The sequence below is a fragment of the Marmota monax genome, unplaced genomic scaffold (assembly GCF_021218885.2).
Source record: "Marmota monax isolate L192 unplaced genomic scaffold, Marmota_monax_Labrador192_F-V1.1 WCK01_AAM20220418_F8-fsc00151, whole genome shotgun sequence".
In the NCBI taxonomy this organism is placed as follows: Eukaryota; Metazoa; Chordata; class Mammalia; order Rodentia; family Sciuridae; genus Marmota; species Marmota monax.
This window is the reverse complement of record NW_026694226.1, coordinates 2205572-2232968: the sequence shown is the minus strand read 5'-3', so window position 1 is coordinate 2232968 and position 27397 is coordinate 2205572. Positions and strand designations below refer to the sequence as shown.

Genomic DNA, 27397 nt, shown 5'->3' with positions numbered 1-27397 from the left:
ACAAATCAATTATCTTTTTCTTCGTGCTTTTTAATCACTGTGCTCCCAAATCTTCATATTTCTTTGTCTCTACATTCTTTTCCACAGAATTTTTTAACTCTTCCAAAAGCAGAAACTTCAATGTGAGGGTATTCTGAATCCCTCACAGAATATAAAACTATACTTGAGAAACACTTAGGGAGGGGATGGACATCCAAGATTCATAAGCGAAAAATTCTGGGAAGTTGCTCGGCCTCTTGCCTCCTATTCCCTTTCTCTCTTAAACCAATCATGTTATTACCTTGGGTTCTTTTTCAGTGTATTTACAAGAAATTCATGTAGGTCTATTCCAGTGGAGTCTGTATATTCTTGGCTGGAGTCTAGAAGCACAACAACAAAAGAAATTAAAGTACATGAAATTGCCTTGTATGGTACCTAATCCCAAGTAAAACCCACAACCTGACTGAGAAGATAAGAATAGGAAAGCAGAATCAAACTTTAGGGTTTTAGCATTAAATCCAGAATGACCTTGACTGGTAGCCCTCCAAAAGTCTCCTTCACAAAAGGAAAAATCTGGGCCACAGTGTTGCATCAAAATTATACTAAAATGCCACTTATCATTACTGAAAGGTAAGTGTATTTACTGAATATCCTGATTAAAATACAGTACGTTTTATTCTAGCTATAGCAAATAAATTCCAGATAAGAGCAGTCAAGACTGAATTTTGCAGAATCTAAATACAAATATGCCCAAATATTGACTATTTTTAATCCTAAGGTTGCCTTTTCTTGTCAACTATCGCTTTTACAGAATATGTCTTTTTGCTACCAGTTCAAAAGTTTAAAGCCACCTGGGTGCAGTGGTGCACACATGTAATCCCTGCAATTTAGAGGCTGAGGCTAGAGGATCACAAGTTCAAGGCCAGCCTCATCAACTTAGAGGGGCTCTAACCAACTTATTATTATTATTATTTAGTTATAGATGAACAAAATACTTTTATTTTGTTTATTCAGTTTTTCTTATGTGGTGCTAGGGATTGAACTCAGTGCCTCACGTGTGCTAGGCAAGTATTGTACCACTGAACCACAACCCCAGTCCCCTGAGCAACTTATTGAGACCCTGTCTCAAAACAAAAAAAATTATCTGGGCACAGTGACACATGCCTATAATCTCAGTGGCTTGGGAGACTGAGACGGGAGAATTGTGAGTTCAAAGCCAGTCTCAGCAACTGCGAGGTACTAAGCAACTCAGTGAGACTCTGTCTCTAAATAAAATACAAAATAGGGCTGGGGATGTGGCTTAGTGGTTGAGTATTCCTGAGTTTAATCCCTGGTACTAAAAAACAAACAAACAAAAAAACTCCCAAATTAAACAGGCTGGGGAGGTAACTCAGTGGTTAAGTGCCCCCCCCTCCCAAAAAGGGAGCAGGTCTGCATTAAAATTTTTAAAAATATTATTCCAGCCATCCCAAACCAAAATATATATGTTATCTGGAGGGTCTGATTATCCATGTCACCATTTATTTCACAGCACAAATAAATCAGAATTGACTACACTGTCCTCCCCTGGGTAGTACCAATGCAGACAAAGTAGCTCTCTGGGGGCATGTGAGCCCTAAACCAAAGAAAGTAAGGTACCTTCCCAAGCAATCAAGTCAGCAGGACACTACAGACTACAAGTGTTTGGCTAGTAAGGCCAGTGGGTACCAGGTTTCAGGATGAGAGGAATGTATACTATAGAGCCAGGCATTAAGACAGATGAGAGACAGGGAAAGTCCTCACCTCTAGAGAGCATCTTCCTTGGGACCTTTTCTTTGTTTTTGTCCTTGTCTTCCTTTTCAGAGACATCCTTTGTGGACTTTTCCTCCTCCTTGTCAGAGGGGCAACTGATATGCAATTGAATTATATCCTTAAACAAGAGGAAAAAAATAATATATTCAAAGAGGAATAAGGATTTTAACTGTCTTGCAACTTGCTTAGAATCTCAATAGAGGCAAATTTTGGGGAGGTAGCTTTATCTTATAGAAGAGTATGTTTTGTAAAATTGCTTTAGTTTTTGTTCCACCAAGAAAGTGGAGGCCCAAGCTTTTCCTGTCAGCAGTCACACCCTACTTATAGAGCAAGAGCTCAAGTTACACCAGTTGTTCTTGACATAAAAACTGGATGGTAATGGTTCTAACCACTGGAGGAAGAATACGGGTGGGAAAACAGAATCAGCTCTGGGATCTCCTTGTTTGTATTAAAATGTATAGTCAAGACATGATGATCTATACGTCATGCACTCACCCTGCCCTATCTTATTCAATAATTTCTGTTTTTTTTTTTTATATTTATTTTTAAGATTTTTTTTAGTTGTAGATGGACACAATACCTTTATTAATTTTTATGTAGTACTGGGGATTGAACCCAGTGCCTCACGTATGCTAGGCAAGCATTCTACTACTGAGCCACAATCCCAACCCCTTTGTTTTATTTTTTAAAAAGTACTTTTTTAGGCTGAGCATAGTGCGCACGCCTGTAATCCCAGTGGCTCAGGAAGCTGAGGCAGAAGGACTCCAAGTTCAAAGCCAGGCTCAGCAAAAGTGAGGCACTAAAGCAACTCAGTGAGATCCTAAAATACAAAATTGGACTGGGGACGTAGCTCAGTAGTCAAGTGTCTTTGAGTTTAATCCCTGGTACTCAGAATTTTTTTGTTGTTGTTGTTGACAGACCTTATTTTATGTATTTATATGCAGTGCTGAGAATCGAACCCTGTGCCTCACACATGCTAGGCAAGCACTTTACCACGGAGCTACAACCCCAGCCCAATAGCTTTTGTTTTAAAGTGCCATTCCTGATTTCCAAGCTTGATGTTGATGCTGTGATTGCTACACCAAACGAAACAAATGCCATGCACTCAAAAGCTACACTTATTCTTTAAACAACCTACCTGGGTTTCTAATGGCCCATCAGCAAATGGGGTGGAGGACTCTTCACATACTGCCAGACTACGTACCAATTTCAGCTTGGAATTAGACTGAAAAACAAACAAACAAACAGCTATGTATATTTCCTTCTTTGGCTCTGTTAGCTGTTGATTCCTTACTGGTTCTTCATTGTTGTTGTTTGTTTTGATTTCTGAGTTTCCAAATAGGTCCTATTTGCCAATTCCAGGTTCAAATGAAAGGTAATTCTGCTTACAACAATAGATATGTAAAAACAAATCACAGATGGTTGGAAACCTACTTTCCTTAGCCCTCTTCTGTCTCTAGTCCAGTGCTGTAATTTCTTGACTTGAAAGTTTATTGCAAATACGTAGCAGTATAGCACTATAGAAAGACAATGGACTTGAGCCAAAAGTCCTAGTTATGACTCTTGGTTTTTGCATTTATAAGATATAAGACTCTAAGCAAATTACTTAATTTAATTGTTCTCTGTTTTTCTTCAATAAAGTCAGACTAAAAAAATACCTAAAAGGTTGTGAAAATCAGATAATATAAAGTATATAAATATACATATCATCAAATAGTGCTTAGCATACAGTAGACAATAAATGCTAAACAACTCTAAACTTGAGTAGGGAAGGGTATGAAAAGAAGTGTCTAGGAAAGAATGAAGAGAAAGACAAAGAAATTTTATAATACTTAGGATGATTTAGTGTAATAAAAAGCTAATCCACCTGGTTTTCTTCTGCTGGCTCTTGAATCTCAAAAAGATCTAAAATCCATTATGCAAATCACTGCTTTCCTAGGAATCACTAAAGCCAAAAATTATAGAGTGACTCATTAGACATCTAGCTATAAACATTTACTGAGAGTTCTTACGATAAAACTAAGGTTTGCAGTGAATACCAAAGCAAAAACAGTGTGTGTACTCCAGGTAGGGGAGTACCAGAAAAGAATTTGTGAGTCTGAGGAATAACCTCAAGCTAATTCTGCTGTTAACTACTGAATGTCCTTGTTAAGTTTACTTAAATTCTATAGCTCAAGTTTCCTCATTGCAAAATGGAAATAATAACTGTCTTATTTATGTCAAAAAATCTTGGCAGACCTAAAACAGCAGTGAATATCCTCTGTTCTAAACATTAACATCATGGCCTTCCTTGTAATTAGGCCATGTGATGCATGAGGTAGTGCTACTTATCAAATTTCTTGACGTTCTTCAAACCCAAACCACAAACTGGCTGGGCTACTCCCAAATTTTCTACCTTTAGTTTTCTAGAGGAAGCGGGTGGGCACCTCTGATGACAATCTTCCCACTACAAGGAAGGTCTAATATTCTATTATTCCCCAGCTAAATTTAAAAAGCTATCAGATCATAACATAGTCTTTCCTGATAACTCTGCTTAAAATAATCTATGATGTGTTGATTTTTATCATACAATGATTAAAAACAAAATCCTCTTCTCTGTCCCAATGTAAAAAGTAAAACATTAAAAAAAAAAATAAGTCTGTATTTTTGGATATCTGAAAATGTTGAGTCATTTCTACTAATTGGGGCAGGATTTATGTTAAGAAAAATTCAAATGGAGGAGAAAAATGTGAAAGTGAATTTCAAAACTCACACAAACAGCCAATCTCCTAAAGAAGTCAGAGTGAGCAGACAAACTGGCATTTTAGCACAACCAGTACCAAATTCTCCCAGGCTCTGCAGAAGGCTCCAGCTGGGTGTCCTTTCAGACATCAGAAATAGATGATTGAATTAGAGGTAATGGAGAAAAATGAAGAAGACCTTCCACTAGGAAATATATGTGTGTGTGTGTGAATGCAACTGTGTGTATGATGCAAATTCATAATTAGGGTAGAAAGTGCAAACAAGAAAACTTGGCCAACATATAATCTGAATAAACTAGAGGTTGATGATATATCTATCTGTGAAATGTATTACTAATAATATTAGAAAATAAGCAATGAAGGAAGAAGTCTTACCTTGGCTCTTTTCCTGGCATGACCATGGTTGGATGTCCGCCTCTGTTAAAAGGGAATTGGAAAATATTAAAGATGGGGAAAATCAATACTGAAGTTAGAAGCAATATATGCTTATAGCATAAAAGCACTAACTATAAAAACTATTATAACAATTGCCAAATTTTGATGAAAATCAAAATCCTTGGTGTCACTCTACTCCAACTGCAGCAACTGTGACATGAAGGGCCTTCAGATCATTTAAACCAGTCAAATCGTCATTTACCATAACTGACTTCATACCAGTCAAATCACCATTTACCATGAAGATAAAGAAAAGGAACAATTGATTTGCTGGCCTTTTTCACAGACTGAAAATACTTTTGGACAAACCATGGAATTCTCTCCTGATTAAAATGCTTCTAAAAATGTTACTATCACAGCATGAAATATTTTTTTTACTCCAAATTTGCATACAGGAGCCTATTTAATTTATAATGGATATAAAATGTGGTCCTTTAACTATGATTTATAATAACATCCTTATGAGACAGATATTGGAACATCAGAGTTCCAACTTGAGATACCCAAAATACCTGTCTCTATAAATCACTGCAAAAATGGAATGAAAAGTCTTCTTCCCATAGGCCTCCATACTTGAAAATTCTCCCAGTTTTAAGCTCCTGGTGGTGAATCTCATAGCTAGCTTGTCTGGGTCAGAGATATGAGAGGGGAGAGGATAAAAAGGAAGAGGCATGGAAGAAAGGGATAAGATCTCCCAAGCAAAGGGAAGAAAGAGTGGGTAAGGAACAGGGTAGAAGCCACGTAAGATGAAGGATGAGGCTTGAGGTAGGAGGAGGGAACAGCCAATAAACTTATAGGATTTCTAAACATCTGAGATATCAAAATGTGTATGATTAGGGTATAAAGTGCAAGCAAGAAAACTCTGCCTATACATAATTTGCATAGATATTTGTTCTAAATATTACCCCACCCTTTTGGGGAAGGGGTTGGAATGTCCAACTGGGGCTGTAGGGTGGGGAAGGGGAAATAAGTCAGAGGCAGAATACCAGCATGGTCTTGGGTAGGTGAGGATTTTTCTTTCCTTGGTCCTCTTCACTAGTTAGCAAACAACAGTGCCACAATGCAAAATGGAGAACTGGGAAGGTAGATGGAAAGAGTAAGAAATGATGGAGCTGGTCAATGCCAAGACCTGTTACAGCAAGGGAAGATTCACAGTCCAGAAATATGAAGCAGCATTTATCACTACTTTTTCAAATAAATAATACATATACACATCACAAACATTTAAAAGGCATAATGGAGTTATATAATGAACAGTAAATCTTTTACATCTATCCCCCTTACAGCTGGTTCCCTCCTAAAGGATTAACCAGTATTGAAATTCTTTTAGATCCACCCAGAGACATTTTTTATGCATATGTAAGTTTATTGTACTCGTGTACACAGGTTTTTTTAAAAACCATGTACACACTATTATTGTACACATTACTCTCTAAACTTTGCTGTTAAACTTTTTTCTTTTTTTCATTTTTTTTTTAAACGGATAGCATAGTGCAGAAGATCTACTCTGTCTTTCTTAATTGCTATACAGTATTTCACTGTATGGCTATAACATAACTAATTTTACCAGTCCTTAAATTGTACCATTTAGGACATTTATGATCTTTTGCTAATATAAACAACCATATCATTAAGTTTATCTATAAACAGTATATCTGTAATCCACTAACATTTTTATAAAGTATTGCTAAATTAACCTTCAAAGTATTGTATAAATTTATACCGATACTAACGATATATGGATCTGCTTATTTCCCAGAATGGGTAATTTTCATTAAACAGCCAAAGACATAATAAAAGCCTAACATGTAGCAGGTACTATGCTTGCTACCAGAGGATATGGAGATAAAAGACAAACCTTTTCAAAGGAACTCATAATCCTGTTGGAGAAGACAGATAGACAATTACAGTATAGTACATTAAGTGTGTTACAGAGGTACTCACAAAGTTTGACAGAAGCACATAATGAAGTCATCTAACTCAGACCTAGCAACATATAAGTTCATATATTAACAAGTATTGAGTGCCTGTAAGGCACTGTTAGAACTTAGGAATATAACCATAAGCCTAAATGACCAAAACCTCGGCTTAACGGAGCTTATAATTCAGTGAGGAAGACAAGACATTAATAATAAGAATTATATAATATAAACCTTCAGTGGGTGAGTAAGGTTGTCAAGGAGGACCTCTTGAAAAAAAGACGTCTCTGGATTGAGTTTTGAGAGGTAAATAGGTATTAGATGTTGGAAGAGGGTTCAGGAGTTGAAGGCGCTCAGGGAAAGAACATTAAGGAGGGGATACTGGGAAGAGAAGGCATATACAAAAGCAAGTTTTCCCCAAACTTCAGCTTCCTTTTATAAGGGACCAAGGAATCAAATCATACTAAAACATAGAATGCCAGAGGTGATGGTTGGCAGGTTGTGACCTAAGGGACTAGGTCACAATTTACCATGCTGGGAAATCTGGGACCTAGCCTATGGCAATAAGACACACAGAAAACTTGAAGAGAATTTAAAATTTCAGTTTCTTATTTCATGACCATCTTTCTAAAGCAGCATGGTAGATCAATCAGAGGGATTACAAGTTTCAAGTCAGAAAGCCCAACAAGGAGGCCACACCAAGCTGGTTATTTATAGGATATACCTAAATTCAATATGTGTTACCTGAAGTCTTGCCCATTATAAACAGAATTTCAGAACCTGAATTTTGCAGCACTGTATCCATGCAAAAGATACTGTGAGTTCCAACTGCTGATTCCCAAAATATATCTCACAATATTAGTAATGCAGTCCCCTTTCCTCAAAAATTTTCAGCTCTACCTCAAAACAGACTTCCTTGACAGCACCAGTTAGATTCTTGGGGAGACTTTCAGGGTACAAGCAGAAGGAATACAGGAGGAGCAGAATTTTTAGTGCTGCTGAAGGGGTTTGGGTTCTGCTGGGAAATGGTAGAGAGGAGGGGGCTTCCTAAGGGACTCCTCCATAAGATACACTGTGGCACACAAGATTAAAAATTTTGCAAAAGAAACAAACTCCAGTAGATGGCAGCAGCCTCTCCACCTGCTTTAGTTAGAGGCAGCAAAAGAAATCAAATTAGAAAGGTGGCAGATCCTTTTGATCCCCATTTATGACTGTTTTTATATGCAGGTGAAGACATTTTTTCAGTAAACAGGTGCTCATAAAGAATATAAAACCAACAGATGTCCTTTCTTTACTGTCTATTTTCAAAAAGTGCGTACAACTGGAGTTCAGAACATCATTCGTAAGAGTCTCCTCAGAATAGAATAAGTTGTACTAAAAGTTCATTTAATTGTTATCTTCCAAGTAATATGACAGTACATAATTAAATATTCATTTATATGTCCTGAGTATTTAAAATTCATTATTGATATTGGTGGAGGCTGGAAGTAAAGTTGAACAGTGGCAAATTGTGTACACAAACTTTGGGAGGATGGGTGGGGAATAACAAGTCACATGTAAAAGGTAATGGAGAGAAAAGCTGCCAGGATGGAGATCTGGCAAGTTTTAAGCAGAAAGACAGTAAGAAAATAGGTAGACTTAGAGAACAAAATATCTCAGAGAGCTGTCTGATTTTAATTCATCCCTTTATGTTGTAGCTGTTTTCATCTTTAAAGAGAACAAGGCTAGGTCAATTAAGTTGTCTTGAAAAATTATGTTTCAAATTTCCAGACACTCCAAAATGCTATTGCTCCTGCTAGAGTTAATGTTCTATCTCCTAGGCTTATAACAAAGGCCAATCTCAGGCTTGGGCATCAATGAAAGGATTTAGAGATTAGTCTTGAATTATGGAAGAAACCAGCAGTGACCATAGATGGAGAGGAGAGCTGTAATAGATAGGGTAGAGGAGGCTCAGAATCCAGTTAGCTGGATACCAAAAAAGAACACTGGAAGAAGCTTGGCCAACTATCTACTACATGTAATTCTGCATTGAATATGGATTTGGATGAAAAACGTAAGAACCAAAGGATGAAATTCCTCTCACTTATTCACCAAGTGGCAAGTTCAGAGACTATTTCTGACCCAGAAAATGCTGACTGTTTTAACACAGCCAGGATATGAATTTAATACTGTGTGTGAAGACAAGCAGCTCTAGTTTTAAGAATTTATTCTATGAGCCATGTTATGACTTGTTAAATGTTTGTGTACAGTTTATTTTTAAAAAATTTTTATATATATTTTTAGTTGTTGATAGACCTTTTTTATTCATTTATTTATATGCGGTGCTGCGAATCGAACCCAGTGTCTCATACATGCTAGGCAAGCGCTCTACCACTGAGCTACAACCCCAGGCCACAGTTTATTTTTTGATAGTTAAAAAATATAAAAATGCAGCAAATGTAGCAAGAACTACTGAATGTATTAGGGATTTTATTTTGTCCTTTCTTTTTTTCTCTCTTTTTCTTTTTCTCCCTTTCTCCCTTTCTTTTGGGGATTGAACCCTGGGGCACTTTACCACTGAACTACATACCCAGTCCATTTTTTATTTTGAGACAGGGTCTCATTAAGTTGCTTAGCACCTTGGTAAGATGTTGTGGCGGGCCTCAAACTTGCAAGTCTCCTGATGACAGGAACATGCAACTGAGCCCATCAGGGAGATGTTTCTTTTCTATTTTCTTTTTAAGTTTTGGGGATTGAACCTGTGGGCACTTTACCACTGAACTTCATCCCCAGCCCTTTTTATTTTTTTATTTTGAGACAGGGTCTCACTAAGTTGCTTAGGGCCTTGCCAAGTTGCTAAGGCTGGCTTTGAACTTGCAGTCCTCCTGTCTCAATGGCCCCAGTCACTGGGATTACAGGTGTGCACCACCATGCCTAGCAGGGAGAGATTTCTTGAGAGAACAAGCCCTTGCCCCAACATAAAGTACCCCCCTCTCCGTATAGGGATTAATTAAAGGGTAATTCACCACTGAGCTATATCTCCAGCCCTTCTTATTTCTGAGATAGCAGGGTCTTGATAAATTGCTGACGTTAGCCTCAAATTTGAGATTTTCCTGCCTTGGCCTCCCCAGTAGCTGAGATTACTGGCATATACCACTGTGCCTGGCTTCAGGTTGGGATTCTTAAGGAGCATCAAGTGATGATATTGGTGACTAGATTCTTACAGATTCTCACTTCTATTCAAATATTAAAGAGAGTGTATACAATGCTTCTAATCCTTACCTGTGTCTCCTGACGAAAACTGGTATCTTCACCTTCTTTCTCAACTTCTTCTTTACTTGGAGTCTTAGATATAAACTTGTTTTTGCTTACAGATTCCTCCACCAGTTTTTTTTCTGATTCTTTCATTATTTCCAGGGTCTCTTGACTAGTGTTACTGTCAGACATGTTCTTCAACAGAACACAGTAGCCTCTATGGACTCCTAAAGAAACATCAAAGGTATTAAACAGGAGGTGCGTCTCTATATTTAACATACATCTAAGACTTGTATTTCTCATGTGTGTATACACATATATATTTTTATAAATATATACATATATTTATAATTAGAATATATTTATAAATACATACATATACACACATATGTGTTTGTGTGTCTGTGTGTGACACACACACACACACATATATATATACATATATATATATATGTGTGTATATATACACACACACACATATATATATATATATGTATATATATATATATATGTATATACTGGGGATATATATATATCCCCAGTAGTCTCCCTATAACCCAGAAAGGAGTCCTTTGATAAATGCTGCTCTGGATTAATTTTTTTTCTAAATTTATTAAGGTAAAACTGACTTAATAATAAGCTGATTGATTTAAAATGTACAATTTGATGAGTTATATATAAACACCTGTGAAACTACCGCTATATTTGAAATAGTATATCCATCACGGCCAGCTTTCCTCATGCTCCTTCATAATCTCTCCCTTCTTCTCACCACCTCTGGCGAACCACTGATCTGTTTTCTGTCACTATAGACTAATCTGAATTTTCAAGATTTTTTGGGGGGAGGAGGCAGGGAGAGAACTTGAACAAAGGGTCTCGCCACACTCTCTTATCACTGATGAACACGCCAGCCCCATGCATTTTCTAGAATTTTATATAAATGGAATCATACAATGTCTAAACTTTTTGACTCAGCATAATTATTTTGAAGTTTACCAGCATTAAGTTCTAAAGCAAATTAGTAGAAATCCTCTTAGCATTTCATTTGTCCTCCCTTGTTCCCTATAGAAGTTTGCTTACATTTTCAGCTCAATCACTGAAGTCACTAGATTCTCCAGAAAGAATAAAAATATATCATAAAGCTCCATTCACCACTAGAGAGAAACACTTTCCCAAGGGAGGTCTTTCATAGCTACCATAAACCACAACATTGTCACCAACTTCAAGCTACTCCCCATTAAAAAAAGCAACAAAAACAGACAGTGGTTACAAGATCTTAAATTCTTTATCTTAAGCAAGCTAAAAAAGCAAAGAAGAGAACTTTGTAGCTATTTGTCCTTCAGAAAGATTGGGTCTCTTCCTGAAGGAGAGTAGTATTTTCATTTCTATCTGTTATTTGGGTTCAGTCACTCTACCATCTCCCAATAATACAGAGTTATCTACCATGCAGGAGTGGCCACTCTTTATCATTTTCACTACTTAGGAAATGCTGTAATGAAGCCAGTGGTTCTGTAAACATACACTAAGAAACAGAAGTTGATGTTCTATACATGCTTTCATAGATGCACGTCTTCAACTGGTAAAATCAAATATGCTTAGTTACAACAAGAGGTTTGGTAGAAGTTTCTCCTTACATAGGTTACTGACTATACTTTAATCTTAAATAGTTCTTTCCCTCCTTTAAGATAAAACTGTAAACCCTCCCAGATGTCATATGTATTCTAGTATGGCTCTAGAAACAGCAATACTTCAAAAAAACTGTCATACCAGACATATTTCTGACCTTCAAATAAGTTTAAAGGTTAAGACTTCCCTTAAGAAACACAGATAGCCTCATCCAACACAAGTAAGACAGTCTGCAAGATTACTATTTTGTCCACCTTGTGGCAGCTCCTGAGAAGCTGTTTGGAGTCTTAAGTTTGCATAGGTTTAGAAAACTTCTCTTTTATTGGAGCAAAGAGTCATTCATGCAACATAAAGTAATAAAGCTGAATTTAAAGATAAGAAATATTGGAAGAAACTGACTAAAAAAAAAAAAAGGCTCATGCCAGGTACAGTAGTGCACACCTGTAATTGCAGCAACTTGGGAGAAGGAGGCAGGAGATTGAAAAGTTCAAGGCCAACCTAGGCAGCTTAGCAAGACCCTATCTCAAAATAAAAAAAAAAAAAAGAGCTGGAATATAGCTTAGTGGTAGAACACCTCTGGATTCAATCCCCAGTACCAAAATGAAAAAAGAAAAGAAAAAGAAAACATTTCGTAGAACGGTATGCTCTTATAGTCCCAGCACTAAGAGGCTGAGGGGGAGAATCACCTGAGCCTAGGAGTTTAAGACTAGTCTAGGCAACATAGCAAGATCCTGTCTCAAAAAAAAAAAAAAAAAAAAAAAAAAAAAAAGGCAAGAAAAGAGAGAGAGAGAAAGAGGTCAATATTAATTAATTCAACAGCTATAGGCATCTAAAAAGTTATAAACTATAGCTTTTTTTGATTATTGGTTGTACAGTGGACTTTGTTTATGCACATATGTATGGATGATGAATGGGTTTATTTACTACCATCCTCCTATCCTAAAAGATAAATCATGCCACAATTCTCTTTAGTTTGGAATACTAGTAAAACTCAGCATACGCCTTGCCACCTTTAGAGCTAGGAAACATTGGTAAAGATAACAATTAGAACTCTTAGATATGACCTCATGCAATCTCCCCCTATTCTACAAAGAAGAGCTCTTTTCTGCAACTTCCTGAGAGGCCTAATAACCTCTCCTAGAAAACTCTTGGGTCAGAATCATGTTTCTATTTCTGAAATAGTCCCATCTGTTATATAGTTGCTCCCTTCAGTAAGTTATCAGCTGCTTCAATCTTGATCCTAAATCAGTTTTTTTAAATCTCACAAATTAAGTTTACTTTTTTTATACCACATGATAGACCCTCAACATTTTTCCTTTCCAGGTTTAAATTAGCCTCAAACAAATTTCTCTGTCAGAAAAAGAAGGTGATATGGAAAAATGTAAAGCAGCTAACTACTTCTTTTTCTAGGATGGAACTAAATACAAAATCAGAATGACAACTTTGTAGCTCTTCTTCACCTGTTGGCCAGGAAGGGATCATTACATGAACACTAGAAATAATTTTGGTGTCCAAGCACTATTTCTCAGCCAAAAAAACTAGGAAAGCAAATAGATAAATGATAAATGATCTTTCACAACAGCCGCCTGTGGAATATGGTTACATATTCAAACTCAAGTTTTAAGGATCCATATAGTTTCCTTCATTCGTCGAAGATATAGGAAAATTTGAGTTTTAGATTCTTTTTCTTTCTTTTTTTTTCTTTTTTGGTACTGAGGATTAAACCCAAAGGCCCTCTACTCCTGAGCTCTATTCCCAGTCCATTTTATTTTATTTTGTGATAGGTCTAAATTGCTGAGGCTGGCCTGGAACTTGTGATCCACTTGCCTCAGCCTAGCAAGTTGTTAAGATTACAGTTGTGCATCACCACACCTGGCTACATAGCTACATCCTCACCCTCACTCTTTTTTATTTTTTACTGCGACAAGGTCTCACTATGTTGCTGAGGCTGCACTTGAATTTATTTATTTAAAATTTTTTTGGGTAGTTGTAGATGGACTGAAATCTTTATTTATTTATTTAAAAAAATTTTAAGTTGTTGATGGATCTTTATTTTATTTATTTTTATGTCGTGCTGAGGATTGAACCCAGAGCCTCACACATGCTAGGCAAGCACTTTGTCACTGAGCTATAGTGCCAGCCCCTGGCCTTGAATTTACAATCCTCCTTTCTCAGCCTCCCAAGTTGCTGGGATTACAAGTGTGCACCACTGCACCCAACCTAGCTCCACATTTCTTTTGGTGTTTGCCTTCTTCTGTGGACACATGATCAGGGAAGGTGACCTTACCCTAGAGCCTTGGGGGACAAAGCTTAATTATATGAACCAATTACGATAATTCTGTTCCCTTTTTGTGGCTGGTTTTAGAAGGAACAAGTGACTCAATCATCACTAGCGAGACATGAGGGGACTTTGCTGGGTGGGCGGCTTCAAGGAAAAGCTTCCTAGAAAGGCTTCCCACTATATTTAAAGTTTTTTTTTTTAAAAAAAAACTTAAAAAAAAAAAAAAAAGGCATCCTCTGCTGAAGGTGATCTTGGGTGCAAATGATGCTGGGACTGTGGCAGCTGCCAACAAATGGGGGATGAGAAAGCAGAAGAAATAAGCCTACATATTTTTGCTTTGTTTTTGTAGATGGAGCATGCCTATATTTTATTTATTTTTACGTGGTATTAAGGAATGAACCCAGTGCCTCAAATGTGCTAGGCAAGCGCTCTGCCACTGACCTCCAGCTCCAGCTCCAAGCCTACATTCTTAATTCTATGATGCAGACACTAAATTAGTCAACCCAGATCCTTCCTATCTCTGGACCTCTTGATATATGAGGTGATAAATCTTATCATTTAAGCTATTATTTTTTAAGCTGAGTTTATTATCTCAGCACCGTGAGTGATAGTCACAAAAGATGTATTAACAGAGTGGACTATCTGAAAAGACAGGGAAGAATAGTTTTATAAGTAGAAGTATCTGACAGGGAGAGAGAGAATATTGATGATGATGATGATGATGATGATGATAATAATAATAATAATAATAATAATAATCAGCTAAAACTTGATTGCTCACATTGTACCAACCACTATCCTAAAGTACTTTAAGCATCTCATTATTATCAGCATCACAATTTTATAAATAAACCAAGGCACAGAAAGTAAATAATTTGCTTAAGGTCATACAACTGGTATATCCCAGAGACAGAACTCAAACCCAGGAAACATGACTTGCTTTGGTACTTGCTTTCTCTCACTAATGGATTAGATGGTCAAAGACCAGAGAGGAAGATGAAAAGTCCACTGAAGATACAAAAGGAACCATGGGATATCATAATTGGAAGGGTACTTAGAAGTTTTCTCATTTAACTCCAGCATTCCTCAGCCACAGTCTCTCATAACTAGGTTCTTGAATCATTACTAACTCTGAAAAATGGTTGTCTTGGACCTGTTTGTATACCTCCAGTAAATGGAGTTTTCACCTCCAGAAATCAATAATTCCTTTTAGGAATACTCTGTAAAAAGGCAAAAATTCATCTCCATATTATTTGTTCCCACTGGCCCCAGTTTAGCTTTCTGTGCCAGTTTTATAGAACATGCTTAATATTGCCCCCAGGTCAGTTCTCACAAAAGACAAACTTATCTTATTCTTTCTTTAAATATTCCCCACTTAAGTCAGTCAGGTCTTCAAATCATTTTAAGTTTCTTCACCATTTTGCCTCTAGGATAAAAGAAATTGTCATAACGTACACAGCAGCTAACAATACTACTATTCCAAAGCTGTGATGTATTCAAAGATACACTAACTATAAAACCATTATTTCTAGACTCAGGCTCTCTTTTGCTCTCAAAAATAACATTTAATACACACACACACACACACACACACACACACACACTTTTAACGATGCTGGGAATTGAACCCAGGATCGTACACATACAAGGCAAGTACTCTCTACCACTGAGCAACAGTCCCAATCCCAGTCCCAGACCTGCAATCCTATGCAGAAGAATTTCCTTATTCTTGAGGCATAAGCATTCCTAGAAACAAAAAAGTTTTCTAGGCCAAAAAAGTGAAAGTTGCAGCTGAGGGACAAGACAATTTATTAACTAAAAAAGCCTTTAAAAGCAAGAACAGGGCTGGGGCTACGGCTCAACGGTAGAGCGCTCGTCTAGCATTGTGAGGCCCTGGGTTCGATCCTCAAGCACCACATAAAAATAAATAAAAGTATTGTGTTTAACTACTTCTAAAAAATAAATTTAAAAAAATGTTTAAAAAAAAAAAAGCAAGAACAAAGCCAGAAAGTTAAAAGAGAAATAATTTCCACTTTTGATGGTTTATTTAGTATAGAGAGGAAATTCAGGGCTTGGGAAGTTGTTTTGTTTTTGGTGTCAAAGAAGTAGATAGGAACTATTTTATGTCTAACTTTGACTAGAACAAAGCAAAGACATTACGCTCCCAAGAAGGCCTTAGATGAGCCCTTTCCTACAACCTATTTGTGTACACTGTATACAGCATCCAGGCAAAAACACAATATCTAAGACAGAATATCTCCTGAGGACATTCAGTAGCTCAAAGGAGCACACAGGGGACTATTATATATGGGGGGCCAGCACGGGGAGTGAGGTAATAGGATGATACAGGGGAAGATGATTGGGAACCAAGATTCAGCAATTTCTTTCAGGGAAAATACTGCATATTCCCCATAATTTTTCTGACTGCCAAGGTAAGTACCTTTCATGACACAGTGATATTGTATATCCTTCCATCAACTCTACAAAAAACTTTCTAGGCAATAGGCTAAAGGAATACATTATATAGGGGATACTTAGAGAAGGAATGTTTAATTTTCTCCCTTTTAATCTATGGCCAAGAAGAGGAAATGTAAGCAAAAAGACAATATGTAGGTACTAAAAATTCTGACTTACCCTGTGACAAATTCCCTATAAAGCTCTCTAGTCCTTTACTAATTCATATATCAAGAAAATATTACTCCAAATTGATACTCACATTTTAAAAAACTATTTAAAATTTAGGGGCCAAAAAGAATGGATAAAAAATTGTGATATATTTTATATAATGGAATACTATTCAATAATTTTAAAAAGAATGAACTACTTGTGTACTGATACATACAAAAATATGAACAGACCTCAAAACTATTATGATAAATTAAAGTAAGTAGCCCCACTCCCATATACAATTAGTGCAAGAACAAGAAAAACTAACTACAGTGACTGAAATCAGAAAGTGGTTGCTTAGGGTTTGGAAAGAAAAAGGACCTGTCAAGAGTGATGGAAATATTCTTATTTGTGGCAGTGATTTCATGGATATATAGAATACAACTGTCAAGACTCATTCACCGAAGATTTAAGATCTATACATTTTATTATGTTATTTAACTCCACTAAAAAAAAAAAAAAAAAAAAAAAAAGGCCCTGAGAATTAAGCAGCAGGGACTAAACAGCCATAGAGTTAAAATGGATGGCCAGCTATAATCCCAGGGGCTCAGGAGGCTGAGACAGGAGGATCCAAAGTTCAAAGCCTTAGCAACTTAGTAAGGCCCTAAGAACTTAGTAAGACCCTGTCTCAAAATAAAAAATAAAAAGGGCTGGGGATGTGGCTCAGTGCTAAAATGCCCCTGGGTTCAATCCCTGGTACCAAAAAAAAAAAAAAAAAAAATTCCAGGTATGTTGTTACACACCTATAATCCCAGCTACTGCTATACTGCTATGGCTGAGGAATGAGGATCACAAGTTTGAGGTCAACCTGGGGAACACAGTGAAACCCTGTCTCAAAAAATATATACGAAGGGGCTGGGGATGTGGCTCAAACGGTAGCACGCTCGCCTGGCATGCGTGCGGCCCGGGTTCGATCCTCAGCACCACATACAAAGAAAGATGTTGTGTCTGCCGAAAACTAAAAAAAAATAAATATTAAAAAAAAATTTCTCCCTCTCTCTCACTCTCTCTTTAAAAAAAAATATATATATATATATATATATACATATATATATATATATATATATATATATATATATATACATATATATATATATATATATATATATATATATATATATAAACAAAATTCTTGGGTTGAGGATACAGGTCAGGGTAGAATGCTCGCCTAACAAGAGCAAGGTCCTGGGTCTGATCTCCAGAACCAATACCAATCCCACTACCACCAACAACAACAACAACAAAAAAGGCAGAGGGTAGATTATAAACAACCAAACTAAAATGTTTAGGTGCTCATGAATCACAAGACTTTTCTTATGTTTTCTGACACTGGAGCTAGGAAAAAAGGAAAAGGTGCTAATATTTGCTGAGCAAGAATATGTACACCTCAACTCATAACTATAGTTAAGCAATTTGGATCAAGGTCATTCCACTCCTACATAGACAAACCAGACCCCTGGTGCTATCTGATTCCACAGTCTATATTCTTTCTATCACTTTGATTTTTTTCTTTTTATTACTTCTATACATTATTTCATCCTAACATAACTGGGTTTTTTTGGAGGTGGGGTGGTACTGGGGATTGAACTCAGGGGTTCTTTACCAATGAACTTTATCCCCGGCCCTTTTTATTTTTTTATTTTGACAGGGTGTTGCTAAGTTGCTTAGGGCCTGATTAGGTTGCTGAGGCTAGCCTCGAACTTACAAACCTCCTGTCTCAGCCTTCTGAGTCACTGAGATTACAAGTGTGTGGATGAGTGCCATTACACCCAGCTTATCCTAAAATAACTTTTTAAAAAAATAACTATTTATTAGGATATTTTTCAGTTAAGAAATCAAAGCTCAGAGGAATTAAATAACTTTCCCAAATAAACAGAAGAAGGGCAAAGGCAAGATACCAATTTGCTATTTTGACCTCAAAGCCAAGTTGTAGGTGTTCCAAGATGGCTGACCATCTAGGGTATGGAATATGGCATGGGAAGGGTACCTAGATCTAAGGCCTTTTTTCAGAGACTATCAATAAAGACCAGATTTGGGGATTCGAAAATTAGGTTTATAAACTCTCCCATTTTTCCCTTCAACCTGACTCCACCCCTTTTAACTTTGAATTTTTTCATTTATAGAGAAGGAATTACTTGATCTTCTCAAGGTATAAAGTTTTATCTCCATTTTATTAAAAAAAAAAATCTAACAAGCCAGGCACATTGGTGTATGCTTGTAATCTCAGGAGTTTGGGAGGCGGAGGCAGGAGGATTACAAATTTAAAATCAGCCTCAGCAATTTAGCATGGCCCTAAGTACTTAGCAAGACCCTGTCTCTAAGTACAATATTAAAAAAAAGGGCTGGGGATGTAGTTCAGTGGTTAAGTACCCCTAAGTTCAATCCCTTGTACCCCCCCCCCCAAAAAAAAAAGTGTAGTTAAGCAATATTTATTTGTTATTAACAAATAAATATTAAGTGACATATTACTATGGGTAAGACCATATAATATGTTTAAGGGGCCAGGATTCAGGTCTTCCTGGTTTAAAATTCTATTTTTTTCCCACTACAGTGTCAAAATAAAGGACAAAAGAGCAGCATAATAACTGCAAGCCTGAAGAGGTAAACATCTAACAGTACTTGGAAGGATGGAAAGGAAGGACCTAGTGAGATATAAATGAGATATAAGTCTGTCCCTTTTTTTTTTTTTTTTTTTGACACCAGGGATTGAACCCAGGGACACATAACTACTGAGCCACATCCCTGGTCCTTTTTTATTTTTTATTTTGAGATAGGGTTTCACTAAGTTGCTTAGGGCCTTGCCCATGCTGACTCTGAACATAGAATACTCCTGCCTCAGTCTCCTAAACTGCTGGGATTACAGGCATGTGCCACTCACTGCACCCAGCTTCTTCCTTAAGAAAGAAAACATAATTTTTGGGGAAGAATGTGAAGAACTTATGAAACATAAAGCTATAGTTATGTGATAACCATCAAGGTCTTTAAGGTCTGCAGAAGTCAACTGTCAACAGCCTTCACTACTACTATGTCTACAACAACGATAGTAATTGTGCCAATTTTCCCAACAGGGAAGGATGAAAACAATTCTGTTCTATAATTGCAGAAAAGCTTCACTAGTGGTAAAGGAAACTCAAAGGAGTTGTCTGGTGTCCAGAGCAATTCCTTAGGCAAAGTAGAAAAAAAAAACAAAACCCAATTAAAACATTCTGGAGATATACCCTCCTCTCTTTGCTGAGTTATGTATTATGGCAATACTTACCCTAAAATGAGAACTGTAGGTGCTTTGATCAATGCACTAAAGTGTTAACAGGATCTTGTTACAGATTTTGTCAGCTTTTCTATATTCTTGGCCCAAAATGTCCATTTTATGTTCACCAACAAAATCATATATACTCCTCTTTCAAACAAACAAAAAGAGTAATGGAGGAATTTTGCCTTTACTACCTCCATTTTCTTTAGCTTTATCAAAAGCAATACCATTGTACAGACAATATCACAGAATCATAGGAAGAAAAAGACCTTGAAAGTTCATACTGTTTTCTCCCATCCCCTTGAAAAACTGCTCCCAACTCAAATATATGAGATATCTAAGAAAAAGGGAAAAAAATCACAATTTATCTTCTGTTCAGGGCATTTACAGGATGCCTTCTATTGCTACCTTAAATGCCACACAGCTAAGTCTATCCTGCTCTGCCCATGATGACTTCAGATCAATGCTACTACCACTACCTTTTAGGTGGGAAGGACACCTCAGGCAATAATTTAGTATTAAAAGAATCCTTCAAAATCATTTATCAAATATGAGACTGGCCAGAGAAATTAGGTAACAATCCATTTTTATAAGAAAGAATCAGAAGTCTTTGAAAATTATTAGCCATTAAGTCTCTATTGCAAAGAAGAAACTGATATTTATTCCCCATTATCTAATCACCTCTTTTATAAGACAATCATCCAATTTTCGTTGAGGCAAAATGGCTTTCTGAAAAAAGTTACATATATACCAACCACTATCGTAGCCAAAATGTAGTAAGTTCTAGTCCATGAGATGCAAGCAGATGTAGTGTTAATGCGCTAAAATGTGTGCTCCCTCCCAATTCATGTGTTGAAGCCCTAACCCTCTAGTACCTCAAAAAGTGACTATACTTGGCCTTTATTGATGCAATTAAGTTAAAGGTGGCTGGCAGGATGGACCCTAATCAAATCTGACTGGTATCCTTTTGTTTGGTTTTGGTATCAGGGATTCAATCCAGGGACCTGCTACCACTGAGCTACGTTCCCAGCCCTTTTTTATTTTTTAGAGACATGGCCTCACTAAATTCTGAGCCTCAAACTGGTGATCCTCCTGCCTCAGCCTCCCAAGTAGATGGGATTACAGGTGTGAGTCACTGTGCAAGGCAAACCTGGCAGCTTTTTAAGACGAAATTTAGATACACAGAGGGATAGCAGAGGCATGGCGTGCAGAGAAAAGACCAAGTGAGGACATAGAGAGAAGGTAGCCATCTGGACATCACAGAAGACTCAGGAGAAACCAAATCTGCCAATACTAACGTGTCTTGGATTTCTAACCTCTGGAACTGTGAGATAATAAAACATTTCTGTTGTTTAAATAAATCAGCCTCTGTTCTTTTGTTATGGCATATCTAGTAAACACAAATAATCAAGCAAGTGGACAACCCACTAATTCCTGTTAACTTGTTAAAGTAAAGGCTGGCACTCTGGCAGTCATACAGGATATCAGGATATAAAACCACAGACACAGATACCTAGGTCCCTGAGTAGACTACCTGTGGTCTAATTACCCCCAGATTTCTTGAATATAAGAGAAAAATAAACTTCTCTCTTGTTTATGACATTTTTTGTATTTTGTTGTTAATTACAGCAGTATTCTCCCTACTTGGTATCCCATGTAAGCAAAATATATACACACACTAGGTAATAATGATGATGAAAATAAAAATAAACATTTTCTATAGGCAAGAAATCCTATAGATATACCCTGAAGCTGAAATATACTGGGGGGGACATATAAAATAAGGAGAATTGCCATTTTTACCTAAAAATACCTCAGCTGTAAGGAAAAAGATGAACACTATTATAGTGTGAATTAGGGGCAGCACTCATCAAAATAAAGGACATCCCACCTCCACAGTGTAGGAGGCAGCTAACATGTTATAGTGAATGAGATTATGAACTTTATAGTTTGACATGAATTTGATTATGTGACTACTTTTCCAAAACTTACTAATCATGTAACTGAGCCTTAGTTCCTTATCCATAAGATAGGTGTGATACACTTATCTTATAGGGGCCCTGTAAAATGACATTAGACAAGTGTTATGTGCCTAAGACACAGTAGATAGGTCAGTAAATGTGAATTTCTCCTAATTATAATCTACAGTGAAAAGGCAAGAGAAAGAGAATTGATATTTTTCCCCCTTGTTTTCAATGGTATCGTTTTTCTCTTATGAGTTAACATATTTTTACTCAGCATTAGCGTCTTATATATAGCCTTCTCCTAGCCAATACTGAATCCATATTACCCTGCATAGGTGAGACCTTTGCCAATATTAATGGGAATGAGACTATGAAAGACTGTAAGGAAAAAAAAGAATGGCATCTATCAAGTATACCCTATCCTAGACTTCACTTGCCACTTTTCTTAGTATGTTAGTACTTTAAGAACTGTTGTGCCTGGTGTGGTGGTACATGCCTATAATCTCAGCAACTCAGGAGACCGAGTCAGGAGGATTATAAATTTGAAGCCAGCCTTGGCAACTGATATAGCAACACCCTCAGCAATATAGTGAGACCCTATCTCAAAATAAAAAGGACTAAGGACATAGCTCAGTGGAAAAGCACACCTGATTCAATCCCTGAGCCCTAATCAAATCTGACTGGTATCCTTTTATTTGTTTCATTTTTGGTACCAGGGATTCAACCCAAGGACCCTTTACCATTGAGCTACACTCACAGCCCTTTTATATTTTTTAGAGACTCAGTCTCACTAGTTGCCCAGGCAAAAGTAATTGTTTTTAAAGAGCTAGGGATGTAGCTCAGTGATAAAACACTTGCTAGGCCTGCACAAGGCCTGGATTTCTAACCCTAGCATGCGTGCATGAGCACACACACAAACACACACACAAATTACTTTTAATTTTTCAATGTACCAGTGATTCAACCCAGGGGTGCTTTACTGCTGAGCTACACTCCTACCCCTTTTTGTTTTTTGAGACAGGGTCTCACTAAATTGCTTTGAGCTTTGCAATTAGCTGAGGTTGGCCTTAAACTTGTGATCCTCCTGCCTCAGCCTCCCAAACTGCTGGGATTACAGGTATGTGACACTATGCTCAGCTTTCAAATTTTTTATTACAGTAAAATACATATAAAAGTTCCCATCTTAATCATTTTTAAGTGTACAATTCAGTAGTATTAAACATATTCATAATGTACAATCATCTTTTCATCTTTTAACACTGAAACTATACTTATTAAACAATAACTCCTCATTTTTCCATTCCCCAGCCCCTGGCAACCACCACCTACTTTTATGATTTTGACTACTTTGCCTCATATAAAAGAAGAACCATAGTATTTATCTTTTTGTGACCAGCTTGCTTCCCTTAACATAATGTCCTTGAAATTCATCCATGTTGTAGTATGCAAGAACTCCTTCCTTTTAAAGTCAAACAGATTCTACTATATATACATATATACACCACACTTTGCTATCCATTCATCTGTTGATGGTTACATGGGTTACTTTTAACATTTTAGCTATTGTGAATAATGCTGCCATGAACACAGGTTTACAAAATCTCATCAATACCCTATTCTCAGTTCTTCTGGATAAATATCCAGAAGTGAGATTTCTAGATCATGTTGTAATTATTTTTAATTTTTTGAGGAACTTGCCAACAGTGTGCAAGGATTCCAGCTTCTCCACATCCTCACTATTTTTTAATAATAGCCATCCTAATGGGTATGAGATGATATCATTATAGTTTTGATCTGCATTTCCCTAATGATTGGTGATATGAGCATCTTTACATGTGCTTATCAGTCACTTATATATTTTCTTTGGAGAACTGTCTATTTAAATCCTTTGGCTTTTTTTTGGGGGGGGGTGATGCTGAGGGTGGAATTAGGACCTTATGCATGAAAGGTGTGCTAGTCATTATTTTCATTGCTGTGACCAAAATACCTACAAAGAACTATTAAGAAAAGGAAAAATTTATTTTGGGCTCAGTTTTAGAAGTTTTGACTGGCTGGCTGATTCCATTGCTCTCAGCCCTTGTGAGGCAGAACACCATTGTGGAAGGGTCTAGCAGAGGAAAAGCTGTTTACCTCATGGTGGCTGGGAAGCAACCTTCATTTCCCTGTGTTTTTTTCCTAAACAGTATCCAGAGTGACTGTTTAAAAACAGTGCCTAATCATTTTACACTTTTATTCAAAATCCTCCAAAGGCTAACCATTTCATTCAGAGCAAAAGCAGAAATTCTTAAAATAATCTACAGGACCTTAAATGCACTGACCACAGTTTGCTCTCTGACCCCATCTCTTAAAGACTGTTCTCCCTACCTGTGCAGTTCCATTCACACTGGTTCCCCTTATATCCTAAAATCACCTTAGGATGATTGCCTTTACTGTTCTTTCTACCTTGAATGGTCTTTACCAGATAACATCATGTCTTGCATATGCAAGTCCTTCAGATCTTTACTCCAATGTCGACAAGCTCTTCTTTGGTCATAATAACTAGAGTTACAAAACTCTAAATATATAGCCAGGTGCAATGGCATATGCCTGTAGCTATGCCATTAGCTACTCAAGAGGCTGACAAGATTGCTTGAGCCCAGGAGTTCAAGTCTTAGCGTGGGCGACAGAGTAAGACCCAGTCACAAAACAAAACAAACCCAAATAAGTTCTATCCCACTTCCTTACCCTTATTTTCCTCCTCAGCATTTGTCACTATTTAATGCTTTATTTTACAAATTTATCTTGTTAGTTATCTAACCATTATACACACCAAAGAGGATAGGGGCTTTTGATTTTGTTTTGTTTACTACATATAATTAGGACATACAAATGTGGCTGGCACATAATACAGTTTTTAAATAAAGAAATGAAAGTCATTTGCTTAAACAGTTATAGAATTTTATGTGGCAAAGCTGGAACTCAAGACTGACTACGACAAGTAGGACATGGTTGTGCATGCCTGTGGCTTGGAAGGCTGAGGCATGAGGATCACGAGTTCAAAGCCAGCCTCAACAACTTAGCAAGCCCCTAAGCAACTCAGTAAGAACCTGTCTCTACATTATTACCCTATATACATGTATGATTACACTACTGAAATGATTATGAACCATGAGCAGACAAAGGAATGAGAAGCTGAGCTTCATTTGTGTAGTATATGTCAAAATGCATGCTATTGCTAAAAAAAAAAAAAAAAAAAGAACCTGTCTCTAAATAAAATACAAGAAAGGGCTGGGGAGGACTGGGGCTGTAGCTCAATGGCAGAGCACTTGCCTAGCATGCGTGAGGCCCTGGGTTCAACCCTCAGCACCACATAAAAATAAATAAATGAAGATATTGTATCCATCTATGGCTAAAACAAAATATTTAAAAAAAATAATATGGGCTGGGGGGCTGGGGATGTGGCTCAAGAGGTAGCGCGCTCGCCTGGCATGCGTGAGGCCCAGGTTCGATCCTCAGCACTACATACAAAGATGTTGTGTCCGCCGAAAACTAAAAAAATAAATATATTAAAAAATTCTCTCTCTCTCTCTCAAAAAAAAAAAAAAAAAAAAAAGAATATGGGCTGGGGTTGTAGCTCAGTAGTAGAACGCTTGGTGAGGCTCTTGGTTCTATCCTCAGCACCACATAAAAATAAGTAAATAAAAATATTGTGTCCATCTGCAACTAAAAATTATTTATTAAAGGGCTGGGGTTGTGGCTCAGTGATAGAGCACTTGCCTAGTTTATCTGTGAGGCACTGGGTTTAATTCCTAGCACTACATAAAAGAAACTAAATAAGCAAAATAAAGATATTGTGTTCCTCCACAACTAAAAAAATAAAAAATAAATAAAGAATATAGTTACAGTGTTCATATTTAACAGCAAATTTTGAGAAAGGGGAAAAAGTGCTCTTCTGGAAACATTTTACTTCATTGCTCTACATACAATTATAGTATTAATGCCATGTCACTGAAAAAAATGAATTTTGCAAGGTTAAATGATGATGTGTTTTATGTTCTATCTGCTCATTGGCTCTTAGGTCAGCCAATCTGATCCAGGGCTCCATAGCAACAGGCTCTATTACTAAGAACTACAAGATGAGAGTCTCCTTGCTTTTTTCTTCTTTTCTTTCTTAAAAAAGCATTTCCCATAAACACTGCTGCAAATGCCATCAGAGAACAGTCTCCATAGACAAATAAGCAATGTTGCCATTCTAGCATACTAAAAATGAATAATTTCCTTTTAGAGGGCAGTGAGTAGCAATGACAATGAATCTAGACGAATAACAAGGGATTCTAAAAACCCTGGAGATTTTTTTTAAAAAAATATATTTATTTTTTAGTTTTAGATGGACACAATATCTTTATTTTGTTTTTATGTGGTGCTGAGAATCGAACCCAGTGCCTCATGCATGCTAGGTGAGCGCACTACCACTTGAGCCACATCCCCAGCCCCAAAACCCTGGAGATTTTTTAAAAAATATTTTTTAGCTGTAGATGAACACAATACCTCCATCCTTTTTTATGTGGTGCTGAGGATCGAACCCAAGGCCCCACATATGCAAGGTGCACGCTCCATCATTGAGCCACAATCCCAGCCCCAACCCTGGAGATTTTTCCTTATTTAACTTCAGTAGAAAAATTCAGGGATCTTTGGCCAGAAAACCAACACCAGCATAAATTGAAGGATTTAAGCAGGATTTACCTAGCTCAGATCACAACACTAAAGCCTCCCATGACACAAGATACAGAGAAAGAGGTAGAGGTAAAGGTTTTAACTTTGGATTGCTGATCTTTATTAAGTTTCACATAACTTTTTTTGAAATGTTAAAATGAGCATGGAGGGGCTGGGGTTGTGGCTCAGTGGTAGAGCACTTGCCTAGCATGTGTGAGGCACAGGGTTCAGATTTGATTCTCAGCACCACATATACATAAATAAACAAAGGTCCATTGACAACTAAAAAAATATTTTTAAAAACTGAGCATGGAAACTCACATAGCCTATGCCATATTCCCCATATTCTCATTCACAGTCAGCTCCTACATTCCTTGGATTCTATTATGTTTGTCCTTTTCTCTACACTCCCCGACATTTAAAGGGGGGGGGACTGCTATGTCCTAATGCTGGAATAAGGTACTTGCTCTTCACATTTCATATGACCCTATTCCTTCTCCCTGAGCTATAAACTTCCTTGACTGAGATAATTACAAACTGGATGAGGAAACTAAACAAAAAACAAACTACCCCTACCAAAAAATAAAAAAGCCATCATTTACCTCAGCAGTGTTCTTTGACATTCTAAAATCTACCTGGCATATTATAAGGTATTCCCCTTTCCTGGCATGCTGTTCCCCAATAATTGATGTAATATCTCATACTGTAACAATCAACTTTGTTCCCAACCTTCTGGTGTATGGTGGTAAGCAAATGCTGAGAACTAGACAGTATCTGAGAAGTCAGGGTCAAATTAGTTGGAAATTGCGCATTTTCAT

The 27397-nt window shown here is 37.0% G+C and overlaps 1 protein-coding gene across 22 annotated transcripts in view; it reads right to left on the bottom strand.

Annotated features, from left to right (window-relative positions):
* Positions 1-27397, bottom strand: part of R3hdm2 (R3H domain containing 2) — a 152144-nt gene that overhangs the window by 36533 nt on the left and 88214 nt on the right. For 21 of the 22 annotated variants that reach the window (XM_058586141.1, XM_046466566.2, XM_046466563.2 and 18 more), the window contains 5 exons: positions 10127-10326; positions 4887-4928; positions 2909-2995; positions 1762-1888; positions 281-359 (listed from right to left, as the gene is read on the bottom strand). In XM_058586141.1, the coding sequence (XP_058442124.1) occupies positions 281-359; positions 1762-1888; positions 2909-2995; positions 4887-4928; positions 10127-10326 (535 nt within the window). Of the gene's footprint in view, positions 1-280; positions 360-1761; positions 1889-2908; positions 2996-4886; positions 4929-5932; positions 6022-10126; positions 10327-27397 lie in introns of those variants that run through there. The other variant, XM_046466574.2, reaches the window with a different exon arrangement.